General features: G+C 50.5%; 1 protein-coding gene across 1 annotated transcript; it reads left to right on the forward strand.

Moving 5' to 3' along the window:
- On the forward strand, window positions 1–16818 carry LOC137309956 (E3 ubiquitin/ISG15 ligase TRIM25-like). Its single transcript, XM_067977952.1, has 7 exons — window positions 1–243; window positions 928–1023; window positions 2099–2329; window positions 3932–3954; window positions 5761–5894; window positions 13229–13421; window positions 16290–16818. The coding sequence occupies exons 1-7, from the start codon at window positions 1–3 to the stop codon at window positions 16801–16803; spliced, it is 1434 nt and encodes a 477-aa protein (XP_067834053.1). The 3' UTR covers window positions 16804–16818.
- The last annotated feature ends 349 nt before the right edge of the window (window positions 16819–17167 follow it).

Below are 17167 nucleotides of genomic sequence, written 5' to 3' on the forward strand. Positions count from 1 at the left end.
ATGGAGCCCGGAGCTGATTCAGCCGATGTCGTGTGTGATTACTGTGTCGAGAATCCATCCCCAGCTGTGAAGACATGTCTGAAATGTGAAACATCATTTTGCTCCAGTCATTTAAAACCACATCTGCTGAACAAGGCCTTCAGTGGACACACCCTCATCGAACCTGTGGCTGATCTTACAGACAGGCAGTGCGTTGACCATAAGAAGATCCTTGAATACTACTGTGAAGATGATGCAGAGTATGTGTGTGTTTCCTGTACAATAATAGGGAAACATAAATCCCACACACTGCTGAGCCTGGATGAGGCACAAGCTGCAATTAAGGTGAGTGACACAATTCCTGATATTAAATACAGTGAGGGAGAGTTTTCCTGTAGAGCTCAGTAATTCACTGTGTGGGCACCAGTGAGAACTGGCACTCCATGGCATAGGGCTGTAGAGCAGAGCATGTTGTAGCCCTGTGTAACACTGGGGTATTCTGCCATCTGACCAGCAGGGAGAGGACCATCACCGGTGGGGGGAGTGAGGGACACCCACGGGGTGAGACTCAGGGGCTGGGGGGAGAAACTGTTTCTCACAACAAGAGGGAATTGGTGTTTGAGAAATGCTGGTGTGACTGAGTCTGTCTCCCTTTCCCCTCGGCTGATTCCTGGAAATGGAGGAGCTGAGTCCGTGTGAAAATGCAGCACACGGTGAGTCAGTGTGAAAAGAAGCCGGTGTGTGTGTGGTTCCTCAGTTTATACAGGGCAGGGAGCGCCTCTTTACTGAGAGTCACAGAAGGGAATATTTCTGCTCAGGGCCCAGACACTGAGAATCCCCCAAACCACTTTCTATCCACACCCAGTGGGGTCACTCCTGGAACAGAATCATTTCCCTTTTACATTCCAGTTTGAATCCCTTTTAAACACTTTCCAATTGCCTTTACAGGAAGAATTGGAGAGAGAAATCGAGAGTCTTCAGGGAGTCCAGCAGAATTGTTCCAGCAAACAGCGAGACTTGGAGAGATCAGAAGCTGAAATAAAGGTGGGTAAAGTGGGACTGGATTTAGAAAGGGTTTCTCTCCCCACTGAGTCAATGAGCACATCAGAAACAAGCCTTCCAAACCAGACTGGTTGTGTTGGGGCCGAGTCACTGATTACACTGAGTTCCCCGTGTGTTTGATGTGAGGGGGAGCTGCTTAACTCTCCCTGCACCTCCCAGGGAATATTATTCCATCACTTGGGCACTGGATTTCCTGAAACAGACACAGTCAGAGGCTGGGAGTTGGAGACTTGCCCTGAAGCCTGTATCAGATGAACATCGAAAGGAAGAGTTCGAAAAGAACATGAGCCCCAGCGAGCCTGCCCCATGCAGACAGGGTTCAATCACACACACCACTGATCCACCCCGAACCATGGACTCACCTGGGAAAGGCAAACAGAAGAGAGAAAAAACACCTGCAGACAATTCAGGACAAACTCTGGGAAATTCCTCCCCAGCTCCCTTTTAAAGGGTGGGAGTGACTCCATACCCCCGACATGTTCAGGGAGTCTGTTCCAGAGATCGAGGACTCTGGGGTCTAACCTAACTCTGTGCCTATGGATTTTACACACAGGCCCTCTAGTCCTACCATCCTGATCCATCTCAAGTACCTCACCCAACGAGTGAGTCCAATAATCCCTCGATCATTTTAAAAACCTCAATCATGTCCCTCTCGGCCTGCCTTTCTCGAAATCGCCCTCCCTCTTGGAGCCGATCCTCAGAACTAAAATCCATCAGACTACGTGTCATTCTGGCCACCGTCCTCTCCAGAGTCTCAATCTCCTTCACCAGGTGTGGGCACCAAAACTGGACCCATCACTCCAGGTGTGGATGGACCAGGTGGCAGTGCCACACACAGTCTAAATACAGTGCTCTTTCTATTAAACTCAAGGCTCAAGGCAACACTCGGTAAACTCTGTTTTCTCTCCCAGTAGACCCTCCCCCACTGCTTGTCCATCTTTCACGGGTAATCGAGTAGTGATTGAAACAAACTGTCCCGTCCCTGGAAAGTGCCGTGTGCTCAGGGTAAGAGCTGTGTGGAAGGGCCGTTTGTAATGAGAGTTGGTTTGGGTTTCAGACACGAATCAATGAGCTGAAAGGAAAGCTATCGAAGAGCTTCTCTGAATGGAGGAGACAGCTGGAAGAAGATGAAGAATACGCACTGAAACTGATCGATGAGGAGGGTCTCCGAGCTCTCTCTCAGATTAGAAGCTGTTCTGAAGCATTAAACAAGAGGATGGAACAGATTACATTAATAGATGGAGAAACCCAGAGTCTGGTACAGAGGGACCATCTCTCCTTTATTCAGGTACATCTTCAATATAAACAGGGCTATGTCTGGGGAATGGGGCGTTTCTGTGAGGCTGGTGAGAGGGCTGAATTGTTTGAAGATTGTTGGTTGGGCCCAGCATTGGTGCTGCCCCCTCAGCCCTGCCCTCGGAGTGTTGGCGCTGCCCCCTCAGCCCTGCCCTCAGAGTGTTGGCGCTGCCCCCTCAGCCCTGCCCTGGGAGTGTTGGCGCTGCCCCCTCAGCCCTGCCCTGGGAGTGTTGGCGCTGCCCCCTCAGCCCTGCCCTCGGAGTGTTGGCGCTGCCCCCTCAGCCCTGCCTTCGTAGTGTTGGCGCTGCCCCCTCGGCCCTGCCCTGGGAGTGTTGGCGCTGCCCCCTCAGCCCTGCCCTGGGAGTGTTGGCGCTGCCCCTCAGCCCTGCCCTGGGAGTGTTGGCGCTGCCCCCTCAGCCCTGCCCTCGGAGTGTTGGCACTGCCCCCTCAGCCCTGCCCTGGGAGTGTTGGCGCTGCCCCCTCAGCCCTGCCCTGGGAGTGTTGGCGCTGCCCCTCAGCCCTACCCTGGGAGTGTTGGCGCTGCCCCCTCGGCCCTGCCCTGGGAGTGTTGCTGCTGCCCCCTCAGCCCTGCCCTGGGAGTGTTGGCGCTGCCCCCTCAGCCCTGCCCTGGGAGTGTTGGCGCTGCCCACTCAGCCCTGCCCTGGGAGTGTTGGCGCTGCCCCCTCAGCCCTGCCCTCGGAGTGTTGGCGCTGCCCCCTCAGCCCTGCCCTCGGAGTGTTGGCGCTGCCCCCTCAGCCCTGCCCTCGGAGTGTTGGCGCTGCCCCCTCAGCCCTGCCCTCGGAGTGTTGGCGCTGCCCCCTCAGCCCTGCCCTCGGAGTGTTGGCGCTGCCCCCTCAGCCCTGCCCTGGGAGTGTTGGCGCTGCCCCCTCAGCCCTGCCCTGGGAATGTTGCTGCTGCCCCCTCAGCCCTGCCCTCGGAGTGTTGGCGCTGCCCCCTCAGCCCTGCCCTGGGAGTGTTGGCGCTGCCCCCTCAGCCCTGCCCTGGGAGTGTTGGCGCTGCCCCCTCAGCCCTGCCCTCGGAGTGTTGGCGCTGCCCCCTCAGCCCTGCCCTCGGAGTGTTGCTGCTGCCCCCTCAGCCCTGCACTCGGAGTGTTGGCGCTGCCCCCTCAGCCCTGCCCTCGGAGTGTTGGCGCTGCCCCCTCAGCCCTGCCCTCGGAGTGTTGCTGCTGCCACCTCAGCCCTGCCCTCGGAGTGTTGGCGCTGCCCCCTCAGCCCTGCCCTGGGAGTGTTGGCGCTGCCCCCTCAGCCCTGCCCTGGGAGTGTTGGCGCTGCCCCCTCAGCCCTGCCCTGGGAGTGTTGGCGCTGCCCCCTCAGCCCTGCCCTCTGAGTGTTGCTGCTGCCCCCTCAGCCCTGCCCTGGGAGTGTTGGCGCTGCCCCCTCGGCCCTGCCCTGGGAGTGTTGGTGCTGCCCCAGGATGGAGTGCAGTGAAATGTGGGATTATTTCCCATTCCTGTGACTGGCCCCACCTACTGTTATACACTGAACTCTTTACTCTCAATCCCAAATTCACTCTTTGGTTCCATTGGGTGTTGATTTGTTCGTTGACTGATTTGATCTCCTCTCTTTATTCACAGAACTCGAAGCAGCTCCTTTCCAGGTCAGTTCCTCTCAGTCATATAGTACCTGCTGCTGATAGGGAACCTTCCCCTGTATCTGGGAGAAGAGTGAAAGTAGAATCACCGCTTGGAAACCTTCCCAGATAAGGTGCTTTCAAATGGTGGGAATATTGAGTGATGTTTAACTGTGGTTTGAGGGGTTATTGGCTCAGGCAGCCTGTGGGAAATGGGAGATTCCACATGTACACTGACGACCCCCAGCTCTACCTCACCACCACCTCTCTCGACCCCTCCACAGCATCTGATTTGTTACGCTGCTTGTCCGACATCCAGTATTGGATGAGGTGAAATTTCCTCCAATTAAATATTGGGAAGTTCGAAGCCATTGTCTTCGGTCCCCACCACAAACTCCGTTCCCTAGTCACCGACTCCATCCCCCTCCCTGGCCACTGTCTGAGTCTGAACCAGACTGTTCACAACCTGGGCGTTCTATTTGACCCTGAGCTGAGCCTCCGACCCCATTTCCTCTCCATCACCAAGACCTCCTACTTCCACCCCATAATATCACCTGTCTCAGCATCTGCTGCTGAAACCCTCATCCATGCTATTGTTACCTCTGGACTCGACTTTTCCAATTCTCTCCTGTCCGGCCTCCCATCTTCCACCCGCCATGACCTTCAGCTGATCCAAAACTCTGCTGCCCGTATCCTAACTCGCACCAAGTCCCGTTCACCCATCACCCTCTGCTCACTGACCGACATTGACTCCCGGTCCAGCAACGCCTCGAGTTTAAAATTCTCATCCTTGTTTTAATTCCCTCCATGGCCTCGTCACTCCCTGTCTCTGTAACCTCCTCCAGCCCGACAACTCTCCGAGAACTCTGCGTTCCTCTAATTCTGGCCTTTTGTGGATCCCCGATTTGCTTCACCCCACCATCGGCAGCCGTGTTTTCAGCTTTCTAGGCCCTAAGCTCTGGAATTCTCCCCCTAAACATCTCCTTCTGTCTACCTCTACCTCTCCACCTCTCTATGTCTACCTCTCCACCTCTCTACCTCTACCTCTCCACCTCTCTATGTCTACCTCTCCACCTCTCCATGTCTACCTCTCCACCTCTCTACCTCTACCTCTCCACCTCTCTACGTCTACCTCTCCTCCTCTCCATGTCTACCTCTCCACCTCTCTACGTCTACCTCTCCACCTCTCTACGTCTACCTCTCCTCCTCTCTATGTCTACCTCTCCACCTCTCTCCGTCTACCTCTCCTCCTCTCTATGTCTACCTCTCCTCCTCTCCATGTCTACCTCTCCACCTCTCTACGTCTACCTCTCCACCTCTCTACGTCTACCTCTCCTCCTCTCCATGTCTACCTCTCCACCTCTCTACGTCTACCTCTCCACCTCTCCACGTCTACCTCTCCTCCTCTCTACGTCTACCTCTACCTGGGAGGCTGTTCCTTCTCCTCTCCTCACTTCACATGATTGTAGAGAGTGTGATCCTGCAGAGAGGGGGGAGCACAGACTGGAGACCCTCGGGATAATAATAATTATTAATAATGGAATGATGAGGACTCCAGTACAGAGAAACTGGACTGAACACAGACGGCTTTGAAAATCACAAACTGAGCTGAAGTGGCAGCAAACCAGGATCCCACTGCACGTGTGGAGATCAGTGTGAATGCAGGGAGACTGCAAATCCCGGGATTCTGCCATTTTCAGGATGGGTTGCTGCGGGGTCTCAGTACGAGCATTAGAAGGGGTGCAGGTTGTTGCACTGATCACTCGTTCCCCTTTGGGTTTCTGATCTGAAATGTCCCCACTGATAAAAACATTCTCTCCTCTTTCATTCCAGAGTGACTGAGACTCAGAGAGTCACAGACCCAGATGTTCCAGCGCTCACCCTGAACCTGTCCAATATATCTCAACTTATCCAGAAGAGGCTGAATGGATCAGAAAAGTATCACTCAGACATATTGGGAATCATTGGTAAGAATGTGCAGCTTTTCTCCAATATAAGGGACTGAGAGCAGGTCGGGTGAGTTGTGTTCAGACAGCTGGGAATATCCAAAATAATTCAGGAACTTACAAAGACACAGACACACACGCCCTGTCACAGAGACTCACACAGACACACACGCCCTGTCACAGAGACTCACACAGACACACACGCCCTGTCACAGAGACTCACACAGACACACACGCCCTGTCACAGAGACTCACACAGACACACACGCCCTGTCACAGGGACTCACACAGACACACACGCCCTGTCACAGAGACTCACACAGACACACACGCCCTGTCACAGAGACTCACACAGACGCACACGCCCTGTCACAGAGACTCACACAGACACACACGCCCTGTCACACAGACACACAGACACACACGCCCCGTCACAGAGACTCACACAGACACACACGCCCTGTCACACAGACTCACACAGACACACACGCCCTGTCACAGAGACTCACACAGACACACACGCCCCGTCACAGAGACTCACACAGACACACACGCCCCGTCACAGAGACTCACACAGACACACACGCCCTGTCACAGAGACTCACACAGACACACACGCCCTGTCACAGGGACTCACACAGACACACACGCCCTGTCACAGAGACTCACACAGACACACACGCCCTGTCACAGAGACTCACACAGACACACACGCCCTGTCACAGAGACTCACACAGACTCACACGCCCTGTCACAGAGACTCACACAGACACACACGCCCTGTCACAGAGACTCACACAGACACACACGCCCTGTCACAGAGACTCACACAGACTCACACGCCCTGTCACAGAGACTCACACAGACACACACGCCCTGTCACAGAGACTCACACAGACACACACGCCCTGTCACAGAGACACACACAGACACACACACCCTGTCACAGAGACTCACACAGACACACACGCCCTGTCACAGAGACTCACACAGACACACACGCCCTGTCACAGAGACTCACACAGACACACACGCCCTGTCACAGAGACTCACACAGACACACACGCCCTGTCACAGAGACTCACACAGACGCACACGCCCTGTCACAGAGACACACATAGACTCGGATAGATATAGACACAATCAATAAATACACAAATATAAACAGATAGAGAGAGAGAGAGAGAGAGATTGAAATCAATGGAAGTCCTGATACTGACTGATTTAAGGAACATTGACTGTTCCCACAGTTGGCATCAAAAGGATTTATTTATTGAATTGTTCCCATCCCTGCCCTGTCTGTTTCACTCTCTGTATTACTGTGACTCTCTATTCCATTCCCTTTAATACCCGCCCTATCTGTTCCACTCTCTAATACTTGACTGATCTGTTTCACTCTGTAATTCACACCCCGTTTTCCTGTCGGTTTCACCGACTGTAATACCTGCCCCGTCAGTTTCACTGTGTTAGGGTCTGTCACACCCGTGCTGTCTGGTTCACCACACAATACACAGTCGGTCTGTTTTGTTCTCTGTACGGGTGAAAAACAGTAATTAGTATTTATCATGAAGCAAAACTATACAGAAGCAAGAGCCAATCAGTGGATGAGTTCACAAAACAGGACTTAACTTGTTCCCACACATCGATTGGCTTCCTGGGTCCAACAGAACAAGTGTTTTTGAGTATTTGCTGCCCTTTTCTCCGAGTCCTTATAACTCTGGTGCTCAGTCTCCACAGAGCTCAGTGCTGTAACGTGGGGTTAAACAGTACACAGGTGAATTAAAGCAAACAGCAGCAGCTGTCACACTTCCCCCCCAGCTGGGTCGTTACTAGAACTGTCAATCAGAATCAGCACAAACCACACAGTGGCAGCAACCATGTCAATCTGCAATGACACCCAGCACCTGCAATACCAGGAGATGATAATACTGACACATGGACACTGGTCACTCACACAGACTCACTGTCGTCTTATCTCATTAATTACAGAGAGGAGTGGGCCATTCAGCCCCTCGAGCCTGTTCCACCATTCAATGTGATCATGGCTGATCTGTATCCTATCTCCATCCACCCACATTGGCTCCTTATCCCTTAATACCCTTGGCGAGCAAAAATCTATCGATCTCAGATTTAAAATGATTAGTTGCTAACTTCTCTCCTGATTGGCCTGGCTCTGATTTTACGGTCATGTCCCCTTTTCCTAGACTCCCCCACCAGTGGAAAAAATTTCCCTCTAACGACCCGATCAATTCCTTTCAAAATCCTAAAATCCTCAATCAAATCACCCCTTAACCTCCAGGGAATACAAGCCTCGTTTATATAATCTCTCCTCATAATCTAACCCTTGGAGCCCTGGTAATATTCTGGTGAATCGACACTGCACTCCTTCCAAGGCCAATATATCCTTTCTCAGTGCGGTGCCCAGAACTGTACCCAGTACTCCAGATGTGGTCTAACCAGGGATTTGTCCAGCTGTAGGAAAACTCCCTCCCCTCTATATTCCAGTCCTCCACTTATAAAGGCTCACATTCCATTCGCCTTTTTGATTATGTTTTGGACCTGACGACTACATTTCAGTGATCTGTTTACACGGACCCCGTCATCTCTTTGGACCTCCACTGCTCCAGCTTTTCACCGTTTAAATATACTCACATCGATCCTGTTTTGGACCAAAATGGATGACCTTATACTCATGAGCATTGAAATCCATCTGCCACAGTTTTGCCCACTCACTTAATCTATCAATGTCTCTTTATAATTTTATGATCCTGTCTCCACTATTTAATATGCCTCCAATCTTTGTGTCATTGGAAAATTTGGATATAAGGCCCTTTATTGTGTTATCAAAGTCATTAATAAAAATAGGGAACATTTATTTTTTATTCGTTCATGGGATGTGGGCGTTGCTGGCGAGGCCGGCATTTATTGCCCATCCCTAATTGCCCTTGAGAAGGTGGTGGTGAGCCGCCTTCTTGAACCGCTGCAGTCCGTGTGGTGAAGGTTCTCCCACAGTGCTGTTAGGGAGGGAGTGCCAGGATTTTGACCCAGCGACGATGAAGGAACGGCGATATATTTCCAAGTCGGGATGGTGTGTGACTTGGAGGGGAACGTGCAGGTGGTGTTGTTCCCATGCGCCTGCTGCTCTTGTCCTTCTAGGTGGTAGAGGTCGTGGGTTTGGGAGGTGCTGTCGAAGAAGCCTTGGCGAGTTGCTGCAGTGCATCCTGTGGATGGTACACACTGCAGCCACAGTGCGCCGGTGGTGGAGGGAGTGAATGTTTAGGGTGGTGAAGACTGACACAAAGTAATTATTCAACAAGTCTGCCATTTCCTTATTTTCATTTGCAATATTACCTGCATCTATTTTTAAAGGGCCCACATTCCCCTTGTCTACCCTTTCTCTAATATAATTGTAAAATCTTTTTGTGTTAATCTTGATATCCTTCGTATGTTTGTTTTCATTCTCTCTTTTTGCAGCTCTCACTATCTTTTTTGTCTTCCTTTGCTGTTCTTCAAATCTCTCCCAGTCCCCTGGATCTACACTTTACTCTTCCCTTTAGTTTTATCTTATCTCTCACCTCTTTTGTTGACCGTGACTGTTTTATTTGGTAAGTTGAGCTCTTGCTCCTTAGGGGTTTATACAGATCCTGTATTAAGCTCAAATCTTTTTCTGAACACCTCCCACTGATCATCTGTCGTTTTACCAGATAACAGTTTTGACCAGTGTGCTGTCGTCAGTCTCTCTCATCCCATTAAAGTCAGCCTGATCAAAATCTAGAATCTTAGTAACTGGGTTAAGTTTCTCCTTTTCAAACCTAACATTTATATTATGTAATGTCAACTATCATATTATGATCATTGTTTGATTAATGTTCCCTTACTGTTAGATCATAAACTAGGTCTGGCTCATTACTCATTACTGAATCGAGCATGGCCTGTCCTCTTGATGGTTCTAGAATATACTGTTCCAGAAAACTATCTTGAATGCACTCAAGAAATTCACCACCTTTCTGAGTTGAGCCACTCTGCTCTTCCCAAGCTGCATTTGAGCCTCTAATTCACTCAATTTAATTCTTGTACTCCGTGCATTAGTAAATAAAACCCTTACTTGGGCAAAAGACCCGAACCTGACCTTCTGCCCTGTTGCTGCCTTTCTCACTTTGTGTAATTTAACATGTTTCTTATTTCTCACTCCTGCTGTAACGACTTTAGTTATTTCAATGTTCCCTTCACCTGGAGTGTCTCTATCACTATTTATAACCTGAACTCTGCTCTTATCCCTTTTATCAATCATTAACCTATCATTTTACTATTGTTTCTGACTGAGACCTCCCCCCAGTATATTAATTTAAAGCCCTTTTTAAATAAATAAAGGCAGCAGATGCTGTGGTTGAACATTACTTGGCTGTGGCAGGTTTAAGGTCAGCTCTCAAGTCTTCACAATCACTCTTCTTCCGGAGACCTGTAAAAATCATGTTTGTTCCTGGGATATATTTCTTCAGATTCTCCAGGTGCTCTCTGAGTATGTCCTCACCCCAGGTAATACCTTTGTTTTTATTTGCTTCTGTGTAAGAAAATCCTTCAGCCTGGCCAGTCTTGTGTCCAAATAAGTCCGACAGGATTGGCCCAGTCTTGTGTTTGCCTCCAGTTTCAACAGTGTGACATTGTGCACACTTCTGAACAAAGACATCTTCGCACCCTGTTTATCCTTTCCACTCGGACCTTGGTCCCAGCCCGGTTCAGGTGGAGTCCGTCCCAATGGTACAGCTCCCTCCTGTCCCAGTGGTCCAGCTCCCTCCTGTCCCAGTGGTCCAGCTCCCTCCTGTCCCAGTGGTCCAGCTCCCTCCTGTCCCAGTGGTCCAGCTCCCTCCTGTCCCAGTGGTCCAGCTCCCTCCTGTCCCAGTGGTCCAGCTCCCTCCTGTCCCAGTGGTCCAGCTCCCTCCTGTCCCAGTGGTCCAGCTCCCTCCTGTCCCAGTGGTCCAGCTCCCTCCTGTCCCAGTGGTCCAGCTCCCTCCTGTCCCAGTGGTCCAGCTCCCTCCTGTCCCAGTGGTCCAGCTCCCTCCTGTCCCAGTGGTCCAGCTCCCTCCTGTCCCAGTGGTCCAGCTCCCTCCTGTCCCAGTGGTACAGCTCCCTCCTGTCCCAGTACTGGTCCCAGTGTCCCATGAAATGGAACCCCTCCTTCCCACACCACTCCTTCAGCCACATGTTCACCTTCCTGATCCGTTTGTCCCGATGCCAATTAGCACGTGGCTCGGCTAATAATCCTGAGGTTACCATTCGAATTACATAGAATTACATAAAACTTACAAATACATAAAACTTACAGCACAGAAACAGGCCATTCGGCCCAACTAGTCTATGCCGGTGTTTATGCTCCACACGAGCCTCCTCTCACCCTGCTTCGTCTCACCCTATCAGCATATCCTCTATTCCGTTCTCCCTCATGGACTTATTTAGCTTCCCTTTAAAGGCCTCTGTCCTTTTGACCTCAACTACTCCAAGTGGTAGCAAGTTCCACATTCTAATTTTAAGGTGATCGCCAAAAGAATCAAAGGCAACGTGAGGAAAAACTTTTTTACGCAGCGAGTAGTTCTGATCTGGAATGTGCTGCCTGAAAGGGCGGTGGAAGCAGATTCAATAGTGACTTTCAAAAAGGAATTGGATCAATATTTGAAGGGAAAAAATTTGCAGAGCTACCAGGAAAGAGCGGGGGAATGGGACTAACTAGATTGCTCTTACAAAGAGCTGGCACAGGCTCGATGGGCTGAATGGCCTCTTTCTGTGCTGTAATGATTCTATGATTCTAATTACTCTCTGGGTAAAAACGTTTGTCCTGAATTCTGTGTTGGATTCATTAGTGACTATATTATATTTAGTGGCCCTCGTTTTGGACGACCCCACAAGTGGAAACATCTTCTCCACATCCACCCTATCAAATCACTTCATAATTTTAAAGACCTCAAAAAGGTCACCCTTCAGCCTTCTCTCTTCTAGAGAAAAGAGCCCCAGCCTGTTCAGCCTTTCCTGATAGTGAAAACATCTCGGTTCTGGTGTCATCCTGGTAAATCTTTGTTGCACCTTCTCCAGTGCCTCTCTATCCATTTTGTAATATGGAGGCCTGAACTGTACTGAGTGGTCTAAGCAAGGTTCGATACAAGTTTAACATAACTTCCCTGCTTTTCAATTCTATTCCTCTAGAAATGAACCATGGTGCTTTGTTTGCGATTTTTATGGCCTTGTTAACTTGCATCGTCACTTTGAATGATTTGTGAATTTGTGCACCTGAGTCCCTCTGCTCCTCGACCCCATTCAGACTCTTATTTTCCAAGGAGAATGTGGCCTCCTCATTCCTCCCACCAAAACGCACCACCTCACACTTATCGATATTGAAATTCATTGGCCATTTACACACCCATTCTGCAAGTTTATTAACATCTTCCTGTCCTTAGTCGCAGTCCTCCTCAGTATTAACGATACCCCTGAATTTATTGTCATCCACAAGTTTAGAGATTGTATTTCCAATGAACATCAGTGGTCCCAGCACCGATCCCTGTGGAACACCACTGTCCACTTCCTCCAGTCTGAGTAACTACCTTTATCACTGCTCTCTGTTTTCTGTTCTGTATCCAGCTTGCGATCCATTCTGCTGCTTGTCCCCAGACTCCACAAGCTCTGACCTTAATTACTGGCTCAAACAATCCGGTCTGCTTCGAACAGGCAGCAGGTGTCTAGAGAAACAACAGCTTCCAGTGTAACACCAGGCACTTCAGAAACCCACCCACCCATTCCAGAAATACCCAGATATGGGAATCAGTGGGTGGAGATCCCGGCCCTCCTGCTCCTGCTGGAGTTTGTGAGGTCAGCGAGGCTCCGAATTTACACGGGGCCAGTGGGTGCCCAGACCACTCCTGCCGTGCCCGCCCGCCCGCCCCTGGGCTGGGGTTGCTCAGGCCGTGGGCCTTTTCTTCAGGGGTACACGTTTGCCCCTCGGGAGACCGGTACACCTCGACTCACTCACTGAACCGGCCTCCGCTGATTGTCTGGGTCCTGGCAGGGCCAAACACAGTGGGATATCCTGGGGTACTGAGTCCCTGTCTCAGGCTCTGCACCCTCGCCATCAGTGGCCTTGTAAGGGGTGGGCAGAGGGAACCCCTGGAAATGGCAGTGACCCTGCGGAACCCCCGAGGAACTTTGACCCCGACGTATGAAAGGGTCAACGCCCGAAGCATGGACTTGTTTGTTCTCTCCACAGATGCTGCCTGGCCCGCTGAGTGTGAGCAATGCCACGGGGGATCTGCTAATATTTAATGACAGAGAAATGTAAAGACTATATAACCCCATCATCCAGTAATATGAAGGAGGCTGGACCTCGCTGGGTCACAATTCCCAATCACCGTGTGCTTTGTTTACAGTGCCAGCTTCCACCGAATACAGTGGCCCATCGAATGTAACTCCTCCCCCACACAGCTCCTCTGGGGCAGCCCCTGTCCCAGGGAATGTCCTCCAGCTGTCGACTGGGATCACGGGAAGAGCGGGAATATCCCAAGGTCTGTTTATAATCTTACACAAGGATCACGGGGGCAGTGATTCATTTCTGTTCAACTCTTTGTTTTTCTCTGGTGTTTCTTCAGTCAGGGTTTAGCTCAGAGGATTCGAGGGTCGAGTTCCTGCACCTCTTTCCTCTCCACAACTCGGAATTGGTCCGAGTCTCAGACTCAGGGCTGGAGGGGGGTCCTGGGGAACTCACAGTGAACAGTGACTAACCGAAGGGACATAAGATTCATCCGAATTCTCAGGTGAATCCGCAGTACTGTTTGTAAACTGATGGAGGCTTTAATCAAGCTGTGGGCAGGATGGGACAGTAACAGGAGGGAGAGAGCCCAGGGCACACTGCTGTATTCAGGATGGGACAGTAACAGGAGGGAGAGAGCCCAGGGCACACTCCTGTATTCAGGATGGGACAGTAACAGGAGGGAGAGAGCCCAGGGCACACTCCTGTATTCAGGATGGGACAGTAACAGGAGGGAGAGAGCCCAGGGCACACTCCTGTATTCAGGATGGAACAGTAACAGGAGGGAGAGAGCCCAGGGCACACTCCTGTATTCAGGATGGGACGGTAACAGGAGGGAGAGAGCCCAGGGCACACTCCTGTATTCAGGATGGGACAGTAACAGGAGGGAGAGAGCCCAGGGCACACTCCTGTATTCAGGATGAAACGGTAACAGGAGGGAGAGTGCCCAGGGCACACTCCTGTGAGCTGTGTGTTCCCAGTACAGCCGGTGCTGAGATTGTGGGGCTGGAACTGTGAGTCTGTGGGATGTGTTGTGTGCCGGTGAATCCCCTCCATTGTGTCTGGGAGAACGTGAGCACAGTGCCAGGGGCTTGTGTGATTAAACTGACTGCGACTGTGTGTCTCCACTGCAGTGTTTGCACTGAGTGTACAGCACTGGGACCCACACACTGCTATTTAACAGGGATTCTGATTGAAGGCCATTGATTTAACATGGGATGAATCCAGTCTAAGAGGTAATATGGGGCTGACAGTGTCTGGGAAATACTGACACTCCCACCCTGCAGCTGTCAATCATTGATCTGAGTGGAATAACCCAGTCTGACCAATCTCGTGCGGTGGGGCAGGTTAGGACCCATGAAGGAGATCTTCTGATGGAGGCAGCGGGGATGGCCGAGGGACTAAATGAATACTTTGCATCGGTCTTTACCAAGCAAGAGGATGTTGCCAGAGTCTCAGTCAAGGAAGATATAGTTGAGATGGGCTAAAAATTGATAAGGAAGAGGTACTTGAAAGGCTGGCTGTAATTAAAGTAGATACGTGACCCTGTCCGGATGGGATGCATCCTAGGTTGCTGAGGGAAGTAAGGGTGGAAATTATGGAGGTACTGGCCCTAATCTTCCAAACATCCGTAGATACAGGGGTGGTGCCAGAGGGCTGGAGAATTGCAAATGTTACACCCTTGTTCAAAAAAGGGTGTAAGGATAAACCCAGCAACTAAAGGCCAGCCAGTTTAACCTCAGCAGTGGGGAAACTTTTAGAAATGATAATCCGGGACAGAATTAACAGTCACTTGGACGAGGGTGGATTGATTAGGGAAAGCCAGCACGGATTTATTAAAGGCAAATCGTGTTTAATTAACCCGATGGAGTTTTTTGATGAGGTAACAGAGAGGGCAGATGAGGGCAATGCAGTTGATGTGGTTTATATGGACTTTCAAAAGGTGTTTGATAAAGTGCCACATGGTAGGCTTATCATCAAGATTGCGGCCCGTGGAATAAAGGGGGCAGTAGCAACATGGATACAGAATTGGCTAAGTGACAGGAAACAGAGAGCAGTGGTGAACAGTTGTTTTTTGGACTGGAGGGAGGTGTACAGTGGTGTTCCCCAGGGGTTGGTGCTGGGACCACTGCTTTTCTTGATATATATTAATGGCTTGGACCTGGGAGTACAGGGCAAAATTACAAAAGTTTCAGATGACACAAAATTTGGAAGGGTAGTAAACAGTGAGGAGGATAGTGATAGACTTCAAGATGATATAGACAGGCTGGTGGCAAAGGCAGACACGTGGCAGATGAAAATTAACACAGAAAAATGTGAAGTGATACATTTTGTTAGGAAGAACGAGGAGAGGCAATATAATCTAGAGGACACAACTCTAAAATGGGTACAGGAACAGAGAGATCTGGTGGTATGTGTGCACAAATCGTTGAAGGTGGCAGAGCAGGTTGAGAAAGCGGTTAAATAAGCATACGGGATCCTGGGCTTTATAAATAGAGGCATAGAGTACAAAAGTATGGAAGTCATGATGAACCTTTATAAAACACTGGTTCGTCCACAACTGGAGTATTGAGTCCAGTTCTGGGCACTGCACTTCAGGGAAGACGTGAAGGCCTTTGAGAGGGTGCAGAAGAGATTTGCTAGAATGATTCCAGGGATGAGGGACTTTAGTTACTTGGATAAACTGGAGAAGCTGGGCTTGTTCTCCTTGGAACAGAGATGGTTGCGAGGAGATTTGATAGAGGTATTCAAAATCATGAAGGGTCTAGACAGAGTGGATAGAGAGAAACTGTTCCCATTGGCAGGTCGGTCAGGGACCAGAGGACCTAGATTTAAGGTGATTGGCAAAAGAACCAAAGGTGACATGAGGAAAACTTTTACACAGCGAGTGGTTAGGATCTGGAATGCACTGCCTGAGGGGGTGGTGGAGGCAGATTCAATCATGGCCTTCAAAAGGGAACTGGATAAGTACTTGAAAGGAAAAAATTTGCAGGGTGGGGGAGTGGGACTCGCTGGATTACCCTTGCATTGAGCCAGCTCGGACTCGATGGGCTGAATGGCCTCCTTTCATACTGTAACCTTTCTATGATTCATGATTCTTTGATTCTTCTCTCCTCTCTAGGGCAAAGGTCACCAATGAGCCTGGATCCAAAGACAGTAAACTGGAACTTGGTTCTGTCTGATGATCTGAGATCAGTAACATGGACTGAATGGGAACAGCCCTACCCACCTCACCCAGAGAGGTTTAAAGACTGGGCCCAAGTCCTCTGCTCCCAGAGTTTCTCCTCAGGGTCCCATTCCTGGGATGTGGAGACTGATGGGCAAGGCTGGGAAATAGGGATTGTGTGTGGGAGTGTCGAGAGGGAGGGGAAAGACTCTGTTCTTGGATACAGCAGTAAATCCTGGTGTTTGGGCTTTTTTCTTGGTTCTCTCACAGCCTGGCAAAATAATCGTTTCACTGACCTCCCACCGATCCCGTCCAACATCAGGATCCGAGTTCAGTTAGACTACGAGGCCGGGACTCTGTCATTTCACCGGGTCACTGACTCACTGAGACATTTACACACATTTCAAACCACATTCACTGAACCCGTGCTTCCAGCATTTTATTGTGGGGACAAATCCCTAAAACTGTTAAATTAATCCTGATATCTGAGACTCGGATGACGTTAATTCCAGTTTCTCAGCCCACTGTGGCTTCACTTACGGGTTGGCTGGATCTGATTGGATCACTCCCGGATCTCCCCCTCTGATGATGTCACTCCCGGATCTCCCCCTCTGATGATGTCACTCGCGGGTGTGCCCCTCTGATGATGTCACTCCCGGGTCTCCCCCTCTGATGATGTCACTCCTGGGTCTGCCCCTCTGATGATGTCACTCCCGGGTCTGACCCTCTGATGATGTCACTCCTGGGTCTGGCCCTCTGATGATGTCACTCGCGGGTCTGCCCCTCTGATGATGTCACTAGTGGGTCTGCCCCCTCTGATGATGTCACTCCCGGTTCTGC

The sequence above is a fragment of the Heptranchias perlo genome, unplaced genomic scaffold (genome assembly GCF_035084215.1).
Source record: "Heptranchias perlo isolate sHepPer1 unplaced genomic scaffold, sHepPer1.hap1 HAP1_SCAFFOLD_194, whole genome shotgun sequence".
Taxonomy (NCBI): domain Eukaryota; kingdom Metazoa; phylum Chordata; class Chondrichthyes; order Hexanchiformes; family Hexanchidae; genus Heptranchias; species Heptranchias perlo.